This window comes from Mustelus asterias, chromosome 3 (genome assembly GCF_964213995.1).
Source record: "Mustelus asterias chromosome 3, sMusAst1.hap1.1, whole genome shotgun sequence".
Classification (NCBI taxonomy): domain Eukaryota; kingdom Metazoa; phylum Chordata; class Chondrichthyes; order Carcharhiniformes; family Triakidae; genus Mustelus; species Mustelus asterias.
In genome coordinates this window covers 150,247,905-150,264,751 of record NC_135803.1, presented here as the reverse complement: position 1 = coordinate 150,264,751, position 16,847 = coordinate 150,247,905, and the positions used below count along the sequence as shown (strand labels likewise).

Genomic DNA, 16,847 nt, shown 5'->3' with positions numbered 1-16,847 from the left:
AATTGTAAATGAGATCTAGCTAAGGTTCTGTACAGTTGCAGAATTCTAATCCTAAAAAAGGGATTTGTGCATGTTGGATGGTGGTCGGTCTGGAAGACTTTCTGACCATGTAAGCCGTGGACCTGCTTATCGAGTGTTTGCTTTGCCTTGGTGAGTTGTGACCTCCCTTTAATCATGTTTCAGATATCACTGCAGGTGGTGCGATGGTTAGCTGGAGGCCTCGCCACAATGATGCTGTTGAGACGGAAGTTTGGTGTCTTTCAGGCTGAGCTGCATAAAGAGGCGATGGGCCAGAGCAACCCCGGAGGATGTCGCTGCTAATAGTCGACGTCAGCTACAACGCATCCAACATGGCAGCCTCCTTCCTCAGCCCGACCCCTGAACTGGAGCACGACAATGTCACAGACAAGGTGGCTTTTCAGACGGTAACCATGGTGACAAATGGTACCAACGCCACTGCCCTTCCACCGCCTAATGTAGTTACTGAAAGATCAAGCCTGGGACTGGTGCTTGTACCAGTGGGAATCATCACTATTATAGTGTTAACTGTGGCTATGGTAAGTCAGTTTGTTTATCTTGCCCCATTTCAACCTTGGATAGGGCGGCACGGTAGCGCAGTGGTTAGCACTGCTGCTTCACAGCTCCAGGGTCCCGGGTTCGATTTCCGGCTCGGGTCACTGTCTGTGTGGAGTTTGCACATTCTCCTCGTGTCTGCGTGGGTTTCCTCCGGGTGCTCCGGTTTCCTCCCACAGTCCAAAGATGTGCGGGTTAGGTTGATTGGCCAGGTTAAAAACAAATTGCCCCTTAGAATCCTAAGAAGCGGAGGTTAGAGGGATTAGCGGGTAACTATGTGGGGGTAGGGCCTGGGTGGGATTGTGGTCGGTGCAGACTCGATGGGCCGAATGGCCTCCTTCTGCACTGTAGGGTTTCTATGATAAATACTTGAACGGGAAGAAAATGCAGAATTATGGGGAAAGAGCAGAGAATCCGTGGCTCATTCAAAAGTTTATTTATTTGTGTCATAAGTAGGCTTACATTAACACTGCAATGAAGTTACTGTGAAAATCCCCTAGTCACCACACTCTGGCGCCTGTTCAGGTTACACTGAGGGAAAATTTTGCACGGCCAATCCACCTCACCAGCGTGTCTTTTGGACTGTGGGTGGAAACCGGAGCACCCGGAGGAAACCCATGCAGACACGGGGAGAATGTGCAGACTCCGCGTACAGACAGTGACCCAAGCCGAGGATCGAACCCGGGTCCCTGGGGCTGTGAGGTAGCAGTGCTAACCACTGTAGGCCAGCACAGGAATGTTGGGTCAACAGGTTTCCTTCCGTCTCACCTCATTCTATGTATTCTTGTTTCTCTTTTCATTTTGCAGGCCCCCCTCCACCTCCTCACACACTCCCCACTTTGCCCCCCGCCCCTTCCCACCTGCTCCCCACTCCCACATTCCCAGCGTCACTGCCCAGCTGTGTGCCTCTCTTGATGTTTCTCACCAGTCAGTCAAAGGCAGGTGTGTGAAACCCTTTCCATGGAGCCCTTTCCAGGAAGGAGGCACACAGTTTGTCTATCAATGTCCCAAGGGCTCTGCCTAACACTTGTATCTCATTGTGTAAGCTCAAATCTTCCCAAGCCATTCCACCACATGTGGCATCCAGAGTCACCACAACTGGCTACCAAACTTTGGAGAGAGTGCAAAGAAGGTTCACCAGGATGTTGCCTGGTCTCGATGGCATTGGCTATGAGGAGAGGTTGAAAAAGCTAGGGATTATTTTCACTGGAAAGGTGGACACTGAAGAGCGACCTGATAGAGGTCTACAAAATAATGAGAGGCATAGACAGGGTGGATAGTCAGAGGCTTTTTCCCCAGGGTGGAAGTGTTAATTCCAAGGGGGCACAGGTTCAAGGTGAGAGGGGGAAAGTTTAAGGGAGATGTGCGGGGGGATGTTTTTCATGCAGAGAGTGGTGGGTGCCTGGAACGCGCTGCCAGAGGAGGTGGTGGAAGCAGGCACATTAGCAACAGTTAATAGGCATCTGGATGGGTTCATGAATAGGGAGGGAATAGAGGGATACGAACCGAGTAAGGACAGAAGGTTTTGTTTTTAGCTTAGTTAAGGCACCATGATTGGCATGGGCTTGGAGGGCCGAAGGGCCTGTTCCTGTGCTGTAGTTTTCTTTGTTCTTCGTTCTGGCTGTTCTCCAAAGGAATTCTGAGGCAATGAGAATCTCAGATAATGAGATTGGAATAGAGAGTAACATTTCAAAATTTGCGGATGATACCTAAACTTGGAGGTTTGGCAGACATTGAGGATGGGACCTGATTGACCGTAACATGGCAAAGGTAGGCTAGCGGAATTGGCAGAGAGGAGGCAAATGGAGTTTATTACTGAGAAGTGTGAGATGATATGTGAGATTCTCTGGCTGGTCACGCCAGCGGGATTCTCCGGACCCACGACAGTGGACAGAGATTTGACTGAGCGCCAAATTCTCGATCCTGGCTTGTAACGTCAGATGGGTGTGAAGGGACAGAGAATCCTGGCCAATTTATTTACCCAAATGTGATAGGGGAGAGGCATTATAGAGTTAAAGGCACAATTCTAAAGTGTATTATTTATTTATTAATGTCACAAGTAGGCTAATATTCACACTGCAATGAAGTTACTGTGAAAATCCCCTCGTCGCCACACTCTGGCGCCCCCTCGGTTACACTGAGGGAGAATTTAGCATGGGCCAATGCACCTTACCAGCACATTTTTCGGACTGTGGGAGGAAACCGGAGCATCTGGAGGAAACCCTCACAGACACGGGGAGAAGGTGCAGACTCCACACAGACAGTGACCCAAGCCGGGAATCGAACCCGGGTCCTTGGCACTGTGAAGCAACAATGAGTGCTAACCACTGTGCCACCCTGCCACCCATTATGGACAGAGGGACCTTTGTGGGGGGTGGTTTATGTGCACAGACTTTGAAGTTAGCAGGACTTTCGGAGAGAATTGGGAGCAAAACATACGGGATCTTGGGATTCATGAATAGAAGTCTTGAGTACACAAGTAGGGAAGTTATGGAGAGTCTTTATAAAGCTCTGATTAGGCCAGAAGTGGAGAATTGCATTCAGTTCTTTAGGAAGGATATGAGGGTGTTTGAGAGGCTACAGAGAAGATATAGCAGAATGGTTCCAGGGAGGAGGGATTTTAATGATTGGAGGTTAGGTTGGAGAAGCTGGGGTTGTTCTCCTTGGAGCAACGGAGATTGAGGGGAGATTTGAGAGAGGTGCATGGGTTGTGACAGGTTGAGATAAAGTAGACAAAACAATTTCACACAGTGAGAGGTAATGACCTGGAACTCTGTCGGGGTTGGGGGGGTGTTGGTTAGCACTGCTGCCTCACAGCGCCAGGGACCCGGGTTCAATTCCGGCCTCGGGTCACTGTCTGTGTGGAGTCAGCACATTCTCCCCGTGTCTGCGTGGGTTTCCTCCGGGTGCTCCTTTTTCTTCCCACACTCCAAAGATGTGCAGGTTAGGTTGATTGGCCATGTTAAATTGCCCCTTAGTGTCAGGGGGATTAGTAGAGTAAATATGTGGGCTTATGGGAATAGGGCATGGGTGGGATTGCCGTCAGTGCAGTCTTGAGGGGCCGAATGGCCTCCTTCTGCACTGTAGGGATTCTATGAATGACTCTAACTTAGCTGGTAATTGCTATGCCTATTTTATGCCCGTAACTTGGGTGCACAATGTTTAATTAAGAGATTAGTGTCGGCCTCCCACCTGAAGCATGAGCCTGGCTTTGTAGACGGTAAGAAGTCTCACAACACCAGGTTAAATTCCAACAGGTTTATTTGGTAGCAAGAGCTTTTGGAGCGCTGCCCCTTCATCACTCACCTGGTGAAGGAGCAGCGCTCCGAAAGGTCATTCTACCAAATAAACCTGTTGGACTTTAACCTGGTGTTGTGAGACTACTTACTGTGCCCGCCCCAGTCCAACACCGGCATCTCCACAACCTTATAGACGGTGACATACCTGGCCAGACTTTCCACCATTTTCTGCTGTTATTTCAGATTTCCACATGTTCCGCTCCGGGGCACGGTAGCACAGTGGTTAGCACTGCTGCTTCACAGCTCCAGGGTCCTGGGTTCGATTCCTGGCTTGGGTCACTGTCTGTGTGGAGTTTGCATATTCTCCTCGTGTCTGCGTGGGTTTTCTCCGGGTGCTCCGGTTTCCTCCCACAGTCCAAAGATGTGCGGGTTAGGTTGATTGGCCAGGTTAAAAATTGCCCCTTAGAGTCCTGAGATGTGTAGGTTAGAGGGATTAGCGGGTAAATATGTGGGGGTAGTGCCTGGGTGGGATTGTGGTCGGTGCAGACTCGATGGGCCGAATGGCCTCCTTCTGCACTGTAGGGTTTCTATGATTTCTGCGGTCACACTTTCCTCGCCACTCTTCAGTATTAAGTTTCTGCTCTGTATTATTTTTGCCGTTGCCACATGGACACTAATGAGTAATCTTTCCTTGAATTCAGGTCCTGTACATCAGGAAGAGGAAAAGGTGAGTCTGCTTGATTTTTTTTTTCTCTGAAAAGTTTAGCAAAGTCCTCCTGGTTATCGTAACTTTCTTGGCACAGCGAGCCATTTGAGAATGGGGGGGGGGGAGGGAGCTCCACAGCCAGTCAGCTGTCTTAACTCTGCGCTCCCCACTGATGAGCCAGAGGGTAGCCTTATATTAACCCATGGACTGCTGTCTGGGCCAAGGATATTGCTCTGGGAGGAATTATAACTCTCTAGGGGAGTTTAAAGATAAGAAAGTCACCCCAATCCACCCATTTCTGACTGGGCGCTCTGTGGTAGTAAGGGTTGTGAATCTCTGGAATTCCCTGCCCAGTGAAGCAGTTGAGGCTACCTCGTTGAATGTTTTTAAGGCAAGGATAGATAAATTTTTGAACAGTGAAGGAATTAAGGGTTATGGTGAGCGGGCGGGTAAGTGGAGCTGAGTCCACGAAAAGATCAGCCATGATCTTATTGAATGGCGGAGCGGGCTCGAGGGGCCAGATGGCCTACTCCTGCTCCTAGTTCTTATGTTCTTACGTTCTTATGTAAGTCAATCCTCCAAATATTTCAAGGAGACTGCATGCCTTCATTTTAGCATCACATTTGTTGGTGCAAGCTGGGTTTCCTGGGCCTTCAGGAACCCCGGCAGCTGGAGGGAGGCAAACAGCGTCGGATCTGTCAGTTAATCCCTGGAATCCTCTACCTCAGAGAGCTGTGGTGACCGTGCCTTTGAATGCACTCAAGGCTGAGTGAGATAGATTTTTTGATCGACAAGGGAGTCAAAGGTTATGGAGGTCAGGGGGGAAAATGGAGTTAAGGCCACAATCAGACCAGCAATTATCTTATTGAATGGCGGAGCAGGCTCACTCATAGATTGCAGGAGACCATTCGGCCCATTGAGTCTACACCGATTCTCCAACAGAGCATCTTACGCAGGCCCTATCCCTGTAATGCCACATATTTTCCCCGCTAATTCCTCTAACCAATACACCTTGGGAGAATTTAACATGGCCAATCCACCTAACTTGCACATCTTTGGACTGTGAGAGGAAACTGGAGCACCTGGAGGAAACCCACGCAGAGGTGGGGGGAATGTGCAAACTCTACACAGACAGTCACCCAAGGCCGGAATTGAACCTGGGTCCCTGGTGCTGTGAGGCAGTCATGCTAGCCACTATGCCATCAGTCAAGTTGACCTTTTTTTTATGCTCTTATATTCCTCTACTCCATTGGCACTGGCAGGCCTGTGAAATGAAGCGAGACTAAGTCAGTTAGGATTATATTGACTGGAGTTTAGAAGAGTGAGAGGGGATCTCATAGAAACTTATACAATTCTAACAGGGTTAGACAGGATAGATTCAGAAAGAATGTTCCCAATGGTGGGGGAGTCCAGAACTAGGGGTCATAGTTTGAGGATAAAGGATAAACCTTTCAGAACTGAAGTGAGGAGAAATTTCTTCACCCAGAGGATGGTGAATGTGTGGAATTTACTACCACAGAATGTAGTTGAGTCCAAAACATTGTGTGATTTCAAGAAGAAATTAGATATAGCTCTTGGGGCCGAAAGAGATCAAAGGATATGGGAGGAAGGGGGGATCAGGATATTGAATTCGATGATCAGCCATGATCAAAATGAATAGCGGAGCAGACTCAAAGCTAAATGGTGCAACCCCTGCATCTATTTTCTATCTGTGTATGTTTCTGTGCACTCCTCTTTCCCCATTTCCTCTGATGTAATATACTTTTAAGGGTTTGCAGCATGACGTCACTAGAAAGGAAGTGTGTCATGCGATCCAGGATTAGTTCCACTTCTGCTTTTTAACAGAGCTCAGATACACATAATAAATGAAGCCACAACGTGTTTACCCAATTCCTTATGACTGAGTGGTGCCTTTATATCATTGTAAAGTTATAGGAGGAGGTTGGCCAGGCGAGGACTTTATTCCTTGGATCGTAGGAGACTGAGGGGTGACCTTACTGAGGTGTGTAAAATCACGAGAGGCATAGATAAGATGAACACACATAGTCTTTTCCCCAGGGAAGGGGAATTAAAAACTACAGGGCATAGGTTTAAGGTGAGAAGGGAAAGAGTTCAAAGGGACCTGAGGGGCAACCTCGTCACGCAGAGGGTGGTGTGGATATGGGATTAGCTGCCAGAGAAAGTGGTTGAGGCGGGTACATTAGCAACATTAAAAAAAATTTGGATAAGTACAAGGATGGGGAAGGATTAGAGGGACATGGGACAAATGCGGGCAATTGGGACTAGCTGGAAGGGCACCCTGGTCGGCATGGACTGGTTGGGCCGAAGGGCCTGTTTCTGTGCTGATACCAGACTGCTTCTCAATCCCCATTCCCTCTGCTCTATCAGTGGTTATTTTCTTTCAGCCAGGAATGCACTAATTTGACTGCGAGAGTGTCATGGGGATGTAAGATGGAGGAATGTCAAGATCAGCCAATCCTGCCTTCACCCAGTGTCAGTCACTGAACAGCAAGGTTTACCAATAGCAATCAACCTCCAGCACAGGCCAAACTCCCTCCTCCTCGGGAAAGGCCACGTCAGTAGGCTTGCCAACCCTCCATGTTTGGAGATGGGTAAAAGGCTGTTTGACTGACGATCAAGAATCGTCCAATCAGGTAAGGAGGAATCTGTTCACTGTGGGAAGGCTGTGAGGATGAACGAGTTGGATGGCCATTGGCTGGAGAGTGAGGGGGTGGGGCACTTAGTGGCAGGAGGTCATGTGATGAAACCCCCAGGAATACCTCCGGGCAGAGTTGGCAACTCTAATCAACAATACATGAGGATTTTTTGAAAGTAGTTCATTCACGGGATGTGAACATCGCTGGCTAGGCCAGCATTTATTAGCTATCCCTAATCTCCTTTGAGAAGGGGATGGTGAGCTACCTTCTTGAATTGCCACAGTTCATGTGGTGTAGGTACACCCACAGTGCTGTTAGGGAGGGAGTTCCAGGATCTTGATCCAGCGACAGTGAAGGAATGGCGATATATTTCCAATGGTAGTCATGATGTGGAGATGCCGGCGTTGGACTGGGGTAAACACAGTAAGAAGTTTAACAACACCAGGTTAAAGTCCAACAGGTTTATTTGGTAGCAAAAGCCACACAAGCTTGCGGAGCCTTAAGCCCCTTTTTCAGGTGAGTGGGAATTCTGTTCACAAACAGGGCATATAAAGACACAAACTCTGTCACAATGCCCTGTTTGTGAACAGAATTCCCACTCACCTGAAGAGGGGGTTAAGGCTCCGAAAGCTTGTGTGGCTTTTGCTATCAAATAAACCTGTTGGACTTTAACCTGGTGTTGTTAAACTTCTTACGATATATTTCCAAGTCAGGTTGGTGAGTGGCTTGGAGGAGAACTTGCAGATGGTGGTCTTCCCATGTATCTGCTGCTCTTGTCCTCTTAGATGTAGAGATTGTGAGCTTGGTAGGTGCTGACACAGGATCTTTGGCAAGTTGCTGAAGTTCATCTTAGAACAGTACAGCACAGTACTGGCCCTTCAGCCCTCGATGTTGTGCCGAGCTTTGTCCGGAACCAAGATCAAGCTATCCCACTCCCTATCATCCTGGTGTGCTCCATGTGCCTATCCAATAGCCGCTTGAAAGTTCATAAAATGTCTGACTCCACTATCACTGCAGGCAGTCCATTCCACACCCCAACCACTCTCTGAGTAAAGAACCTACCTCGGACATCCTTCCTATATCTCCCACCATGAACCTTATAGTTATGCCCCCTTGTAACAGCTAGATCCACCCGAGTTGCCAGTTTGCATTGTGAAAGAGTTAATTTTTAAGATGGTGGATGTGGTGCCAATCAAGTGGGCTGCTTTGTCCTGGATGGTGTTGAGCTTCTTGAGTGTTGCAGTCATCCAGGCAAGTGGAGCACGTTCCTGGCTTGTACCTTGGAGGTGATGGACAGGCTTTGGAGTGTCAGAAATTGCTGCCGGATTCCCAGCATTTGACCTAAGTTTAAGTTTAAGTTTATTTATTTGTGTCACATATAGGCTTACATTAATACATCAAAGAAGTTACTGTGAAAATCCCCGAGTTGCCACAATCTGGCGCCTGATCGGGTACACTGAGGAAGAATTTAGCACGGCCAGTGCACCTAGCCAGCACGTCTTTCAGACTGTGGGAGGAAACTGGAGCACCCGGACCACGCAGACATGGGGAGAATGTGCAAACTCCAGACGGACACTCACCCAAGGCCAGAATTGAATGCGGGTCCCTGGTGCTGTGAGGCAGCAGTGCTAACCACTGTGCCATATTGTCGCCACAGTTTTTATGTGGCTGGTCCAGTTCAGTTTCTGGTCAATGATAATCCTCCACCCCTGGATGTTGATGGGCAGCACGATGGCACAGTGGTTAGAACTGCTGCCTCACAGCACCAGGGACCCGGGTTCGATTCCCGGCTTGGGTCACTGTCTGTGTGGAGTTTGCCCATTCTCCCCGTATCTGCGTGGGTTTCCTTGGGTACTCCAGTTTCCTCCCACAGTCCAAAGATGTACTGGTTAGGTGGATTGGCCGTGCTAAATTGTCCCTCAGTGTACCCGAACAGGCACCGGAGTGTGGCGACTGAGGGGTTTTCACAGTAACTTCATTGCAGTGTTAACGTAAGCCTACTTGTGATTAATAAATAAGCTTTACTTTATTGTGGGGGAATCAGTGTTGGCAATGCTGTAGAATATTAAGGGAAGATGGTTGGATTCTCTCTTGTTGGCGCTGATCTTTGCCTGGGCACTTACGAATGTCGCTTGCCACTTATCAGTCCAAGCCTGATAGCCACCCAGGCCTTGCTGCAAATGGGCACAGCGATTGAGGAAAGAAAGGGGCACCTCTCTTCCCTGGCACTCGGTGCCCAGGGAATTGGGTAAACAGCTCTGGAGCAACAAAGGAAGATGTTGCCAAGTTAGGAAGCCCAACATTGGCAGCTGGGTTCATCTGGCGGCTGGTGCTGGGATCAGAACTCCAGCCTTTTGATGAGGTTGTCCCAAGGATCTAAGAGTAAAGCTCATGCTCTCATCGGTATTGCGTTTCCACCCACTAACCTCTCCATCTGTTGCTGCACAAAATAAATGTCTTTTGTAAGGTAGTTTGATATGAATGGTGGGGCCTTTATTAAAAGCAGATCTCTCTCTGAGATATTTATTTCCCTGACGCTGTGGTTAGAGATGGATTTAGCATTGGCCAGGCTCTGGCTGTTAACGTCTCATTCACAAACGGTGCTGACAGGATATCCGAAAGGTCTCCAGGCCAGGTTCACCTCCAACTGAAATAGTGCAGCTGCTCCTTGGTTCCTCTCTGACCCGTCACCCGCAGAGGCCACAGTGAATGAGACATCCTCGTCCCTGGTGCCCTGTGGTTTGCCGAGTTTGCTTTGCCGATGTGACACTTGCTCGCACGGGGATCATCGACCACAGAAACCGCCGTGACTTGTGGCCAGCCCTCAGCTCTGTCTCTCCTTCCTCCCCCTGTGGATCCATTCATTAAATTGCGGACAAGTGCTGGCCAAGATAAGAGAGGGAGAGGGCGTGGCCTCCTACACTTCCTCGGGCTGGAGCTGAGCACCGCGCCCCCCCCCCTCTCCCCCGAACCCCCACCTCAGTCACCCTCCATTCATGAACATACATCATTGAAGATGAAAGGAGAAATTCGTTCCTGTTGCTAAAATTAGGGCTGGAAGTCAAGACTTCAAAACAATAAATGTGGGATCGTTTAAAGATCATTCTTATTCCTTAACACTTTAACCCCCAATTTTAACTGCTGAGAGCTATATGGTTGGTGGTGTTGGGGAGGGGGGGAAAAGGGAGACCACGGGTGGGGGAGGAGGGGGCAGGAAGGTGGAGACCCAGCTGAGTGTCCCCCTCCCCATCCTCGCAATGCCTGGGAGGTATTTTGTAACCCCCCCCCCCCCCCCCCCAGCCCAGGTCTGAGGGTAAAATTCCACCCCCCCCCCCCCCCCCCCCCCAGCCCAGGTCTGAGGGTAAAATTCCAGTCAGGGCCAAGAGCATCATTGGAAAAGGAAATAGGGCAGGGGTATCATAGAATTCCTACAGTGCAGAAGGAGGCCATTCGGCCCATCGAGTCTGCACCGACCACAATCCCACCCAGGCCCTATCCCCATAATCCCATGCATTTACCCTTGCTAGTCCCCCTGACACTAAGGGACAATTTAGCATGACCAATCCACCTAACCCGCACATCTTTGGACTGTGGGAGAAAACCGGAGCACCCGGAGGAAACCCATGCAGACACGGGGAGAATGTGCAGACTCCACACAGACAGTGACCCAAGCCAGGAATCGAAGCCGGGTCCCTGGCGCTGTGAGGCAGCAGTGCTAAGCACTGTGCCCCACCCCAGTATATTACATACAATAATCTCCCGCTAATTCTTTGGTCTGGTCTCGACGGAGTGAATGGGAACTGAGAGGTTCACTCACTCCCACTCTCAGTGAGTCTGTGTGCAACTGATCAGACGTCTAGGACCAGGGGACATAGATTGAAGAAAAGTGGCAGTAGATGTAGAGGGGACATGAGGAAGAACAACAACAACCCCACCCAGGCCTTATCTTTGTAACCCTACATATTTGCCCTGCTAATCTCCCTGACATTAAGGGTGTGATTTTTCCGGCCGTGCTCGCCCCCAAGGCTGGAAAGTCCCGTCCAAAGTCAACGGATCTTTGCATGGTCCATGTCCCACCTGCTAAAATTCCGGTGGCTGGCGGGATGGTAAAATTCCACCCTAAGGGGCAATTTAGCACGGCCAATCAACCCAACCCGCACATCTTTGGACTGTGGGAGGAAATCGGAGCACCCGGAGGAAACCCACGCAGACACGGGGAGAACGTGCAAACTCCACACAGATACCCAAGGCTAGAATTGAACCCAGGGCCCAGGCGCTGTGAGGAACCGTGTTGTTGTCAAGCATTCATGGCTTGTTAATTAGTGATTTGAAAATGGTGGAGGGCTGCCAATTTGCACACACCGCCTTGTCTTCCATAGACTGGGAGACTGGCATGAGGATGTCGGACTCTGGGCATCATCGCGCCCTATTTTACGTTCTTGCGGAACTGGGGCTGGGAGGTGGAGCAGCTCACCCATTTTGCAGACTTAAAGTCAACCCCTAGTGTGTCCTGTCCACTCCCCTACTCACTCCTACCGTGGTCGAGCATTCTGCCAGTCAACGCATTTATCAATCAATGCTCAACTAGACAGAAGAATGAAAGAGAGAGCAAAGCAAAGGAAGAGAATCGGATAGGGAACGAGGAAAGCAGATAAGGAATGTCTGCCAGCAGACAGGTTCAGCTCGAACACTACTCAGCCAGACCACTAGATGGAGTACCACACAGATGAAAAGAAAGGCCTGTCATTTATAGAGCGCCTCATTCGCTCTTTGCAATGTTCACCCAATGCTTCAAGTCCATGGAAAGGGAAAAAAACCCAGAGAATTGCTCCAAATCCCGCTTTTCACGATCACCAGATATCTCAAAGCGCTTTGCCGCCAATGAAGGAACTGTCGTCACCGTCGTAATGTAAAGCCAATCTGTGCACAGCAAGATCCCACAAACAGCAATGCGACAATGACCAGTTAATCCGATTTTGTGATGTTAATTGAGGGATAGATATTGGGCGGGACACCGGGGAGAACACTGCTCTTCTTCAAAATAGTGCAATGGGATCTTCCGTATCGAACCAACCAGGCAAACAGGACCTGGGTTTAATGTCCCATTCAAAAGCGAACCCTCCTGACAGTGCAGCACTCCCTCAGTGTTGCATCATTAGCTTTGATTTTGGTGCTCATGTCCTGAGTAGGCCTTGAACCCAGGAAACTAGTGACTCGAAGGCGAGGATGGGAGCCACAAAGCCATGCCTGACAATGCCTAACTCTTGAGGTGCAGTCGTCACTGCTTTTAGGCAAATATACAGGAACAAGAAAAAATAATGAAAGATAAAGAAAGAGAAGGAAGGAAGGGAGAAAAAGATGGAAGAAAAGAGAAAGGAAAACAAAATGTGCACTGATTGTGGTATCTTTAGACATCCCAAAGTGTTTTATAGTCAATGACGTCCTTGTAAAGTGCAATTAATTCCTCAATGTAGCGACCTCTCCATGAGTCAGTGTAACTCAACAAGTACAGAAGATGGAGTCTGGGTTATCCGAATTTTGGAGATGGAGGGATGTGTCTGATGGTTAAAAAGCTTGGAAAAAGAAACTTCAGACTTAGACGTTATAAAGTCAGCATTCGAGGCGTAGAGTCGTACGGCGCAGACAATGCCCTTTGGCCCATCGAATCTGCACCGACAATAATTACCACTAAAGTCGCGCTAATCCCATTTTCCAGCACTTGTCCCATATCCTTGAATGTTACCATGTTTCAAGAACTCATCCAAATACATTTTAAAGGTTGTAACATTTCCGACCTCCCATTTTCTCTTCCCGTAGTGTGTTAGTCTGGCTGCCAAGCCCACTGCACGACTGCCAGGCCGAATGCATGACTGCCAGGCCCACTGCACGACTGCCGGGCTGACTGCATGACTGCCAGGCCCACTGCACGACTGCTGGGCTGACTGCATGACTGCCAGGCCGACTGCACGACTGCCAGGCCGACTGCATGACTGCCAGGCCGACTGCACGATTGCCAGGTTGCCTGCATGACTGCCAGGCCGACTGCACAACTGCCGGGCTGACTGCATGACTGCCAGGCCGACTGCACGACTGCCGGGCTGACTACATGACTGCCAGGCCGACTGCACGATTGCCAGGTTGCCTGCATGACTGCCAGGCCGACTGCCAGGCTGGCTGCAGGACTGGCAGCTGCCCTCCAGCACCCCATCTTGGTGCCCACTCTTCACCTGTCAGCCTAAGCAGGGAGTATCAGTGGGCTGGCCGACCCTGAAGAATGTCCCGACTCTGCAGCAGAAGCCTTTAGGCAGTGGCCTGGTTCCCCCTCACCTTGGGGTGGGGGATTGATGCCAGTTGTAGCATCTCTGTGACCTGGAGGTTTGATTGGAGAGCAGAGCATACAGAACTAGATTGTAGAATTCACCTCCAGATCCTTGTGCTAATTAACTAACGAGGAAGCTGAGGCTGACACTTGGACAAAAATCCAGGTACCTTTTGAAAGGTATAATGCTGGCATGGTTCTTTCACCGTGACGTCAGAGGGACTGTCAGTTATTGAGAAACTGCCTTTAAATGGAGCTTTTCTGATGTATTTTGCCTCCCCGTTAGGCTGGAAAAGTTACGTCATCAGCTGATGCCCATGTACAACTTTGACCCCGGTGAGGAGCAGGATGAGCTGGAGCAGGAGCTGCTTGATCACGGCCGGGAGACGGCTTCACAAACATCCCAGAGCAAGGTAAGGAGGCACGCCAAGAAAGATACCAACTCAAACACCCTCTCCATGGCATGTGTCAGTCAGTGAGGTGACAACTCTGGCAACAGCTCTTTACTTTCATCAAATTACCCATTCGGAAGGTGCCCCCGGCTGCTTGGGCATGATCAGAGGCTGCAACCTGCCACCCTATCTCAGTGGTCATTCCCCATGTGTGCCAGGTTTAATGGGGAGAGTTGGCAGTGACAGTTTGCAATGAGGTTTGGTAGTGAGGGTTTGTAATAAGGAATGGCAGTGAGAGTTTGTAACGAGGAATGGCAGTGAGGGTTTATAATGAGGAATGGCAGTGAGGGTTTCTAATGAGGAATGGCAGTGAGGGTTGGCAGTGAGGGTTTGTAATGAGGAATGGCAGTGAGGGTTGGCAGTGAGGATTTGTAATGAGGAATGGCAGTGAGGGTTTGTAATGAGGAATGGCAGTGAGGGTTTGTAATGAGGAATGGCAGTTAGGTTTGGCAGTAAGGGTTTGTAATGAGGAATGGCAGTGAGGGTTTGTAATGAGGAATGGCTGTGGGGGTTGGCAGTGAGGGTTTGTAATGAGGAATGGCTGTGGGGGTTGGCAGTGAGGGTTTGTAATGTGGAACGGCAGTGGAGGTTGGCAGTGATGGTTTGTAATGAGGAATGGCCATGAGGGTTTGTAATGAGGAATGGCAGTGAGGGTTTGTAATGAGGAATAGCAATGGGGGTTGGCAGTGAGGATTTGTAATGCAGAATCACAGTGAGGGTTTGTAATGAGGATTGGCAGTGAGGGTTTGTAATGAGGAATGGTGGTGAGGGTTTGTAATGAGGAATGGTGGTGATGGTTTGTAATGAGGAATGGTGGTGATGGTTTGTAATGAGGAATGGTGGTGAGGGTTTGTAATGAGGGTTTGTAATGAGGAATGGCAGTGTTGGTTCATAATGAACAATGGCAGTGGTGGTTTGTAATGAGGAATGACAGTGAGGGTTGGCAGTGAGGGTTTGTAATGAGGAATGGCAGTGAGGGTTGGCAGTGAGAGTTTGCAATGAGGAATGGCAATGAGGGTTTATAATGAGGAATGGCAGTGAGGGTTTGTAATGAGGAATGGCAGTGGGGGTTTGTAATGAGGAATGGCAGTGAGGGTTGGCAGTGAGAGTTTGTAATGAAGAATGGCAGTTAGGGTTTATAATGAGGAATGGCCGTGAGGGTTTGTAATGAGGAATGGCAGTGAGGGTTTGTAATGAGGGTTGGCAGTGAGGATTGACAATTTAGGTTGACAATGAAGGAGGGTTAACCATCTATTGAGTTAATGAGATGTGTCATAGTCAATCCCATTATCTGACTCGCTGAAACACCCTTTTTCGGTCAAACTACAGTGGGGTGTATCTCACCTTTGCTTGACAGGGTAGAATGTTAGAAATTGCCGCCCCCTTTAATCCCTCCTGATATTGAGTGAGGTGGAAGGTCGAGAGAGCTGTAAAAGTGGGAAGCCCATTCCCAATCACTGACTGACGGTATTGCCCATGGGAAGAATGAGGTCATTCGCTTTGGACGCAGAGTGAAGATAGATCCAAGTATTTTCTAAACGGCGAGAACTTTGCAGGAGCGGTAAGATTTAGAGATTGAAATATACGAGCGGTCGAGACATGAGGGGTTGAATAACATAGTAGCCTATCTGTGTTCCTAAAGACAATGTTTATCCCCAATAAATTTATATTCCTGGGATAACTGAGGTCCCAGCTCTATATCATGGCTGTCAGTGGAACATTGAACATTCTGGCTGTCAGCTTGCAGAGGCGGGCGCTGTACGGGTCAGATTCTGTTGTGAATTTGATGGTCAAAGAACTCGAAATGCGATTGAAAGAAACGACGTTTAAAATGACCACCCCACCACTTCCTCAATATGGGAAAAAGGTAGAAGATGGGGAATGTAATTTAAGAGTTAACAAAACGTTGGAGCCTGCCAGGATGACTATCAAACAGAACACAAAGAGGAGGGAGTGAAGGGGGCAAATTCTGACTCGCTGCTGAGTGACTCATTTCCATGTGCCTTTTTTCCTAGATTCTGATGCCAAGTCAAGGAACATTGCAGAGGCCCAGCAGGCTTGTGTTCACTGATGTGGCCAATGCCATTCATGCCTGAATGTTACTGAAGCCGGCTTCAGGCACCAACAGAGAGGGTCAATATGTGCATGGTCGTGTGATGTACTTCCAGTCATATATACATTCCGAATATGGCCTATTCCCACCTCCCCCCACCCCGCCTCATCCCCAGATCTCCAACTTATTGGTCATTCTTAGTCACTTTGAGTAACCTCCGTACGCACGAGGCAAGAAAACAGGTTTGTTCCAGACAGGCGGCTGGAGGTGGAAAATGCTGGCGAGGTTTGGGATTTACACAGAGGGTGAATGGATCAGTGACTGGATTCAGATAGTTTATGTGAATTCCATCCATTTTGCTGCTGAGGTACTGGGCTGAATTTTGAGTGCTCTCGCTTGGTGGAAAGGAGGTGCTAGCCATTTGCCGCCCTCCCCACACTCCACCTCAGACAATCACAGGAAAAAAGCTTCATGCTCCTACCCACTCTGGATTCTGGCAATGCCCCCGTTCCCCACTCTGAGCCCACCCACCGCTGGCCGGATGGAACTCATAGACCTATCGCGGTTTACAGTTTGGAAACAGGCCCTTCGGCCCAACTTGTCCATGCTGCCCAGTTTTCACCATTAAGCTAGTCCCAATTGCCCCGCGTTTGGCCCATATCCCATGTAACTGTCTAAATGCTTTTAAAAAGACAAAATTGTACCCGCCTCTACTACTGCCTCTGGCAGCTCGTTCCAGACCACCACCCTCTGAGTGAAAGAATTGCCCCTCTGGACCTTTTTGTGTCTCTCCCCTCTCACCTTAAACCTATGCCCTCTGGTTTTAGACTCCCCTACCTTTGGGAAAA

The 16,847-nt window shown here is 49.2% G+C and overlaps 1 protein-coding gene across 1 annotated transcript; it reads left to right on the top strand.

The window, feature by feature from the left end:
* Positions 1-308: 308 nt before the first annotated feature.
* c3h3orf18 (chromosome 3 C3orf18 homolog) lies at positions 309-16,042 on the top strand. Its single transcript, XM_078210179.1, has 4 exons — positions 309-557; positions 4,514-4,539; positions 13,781-13,907; positions 15,962-16,042. The coding sequence occupies exons 1-4, from the start codon at positions 309-311 to the stop codon at positions 16,040-16,042; spliced, it is 483 nt and encodes a 160-aa protein (XP_078066305.1).
* Positions 16,043-16,847: the final 805 nt, after the last annotated feature.

Coding starts and splice junctions, on each gene's coding strand:
- c3h3orf18 (XM_078210179.1), top strand. CDS start 309: ATGTCGCTGCTAATAGTCGACGTCAGCTACAACGCATCCAACATGGCA. Junction 558..4,513: donor TAGTGTTAACTGTGGCTATG/GTAAGTCAGTTT, acceptor CCTTGAATTCAG/GTCCTGTACATCAGGAAGAG. Junction 4,540..13,780: donor TACATCAGGAAGAGGAAAAG/GTGAGTCTGCTT, acceptor CCTCCCCGTTAG/GCTGGAAAAGTTACGTCATC.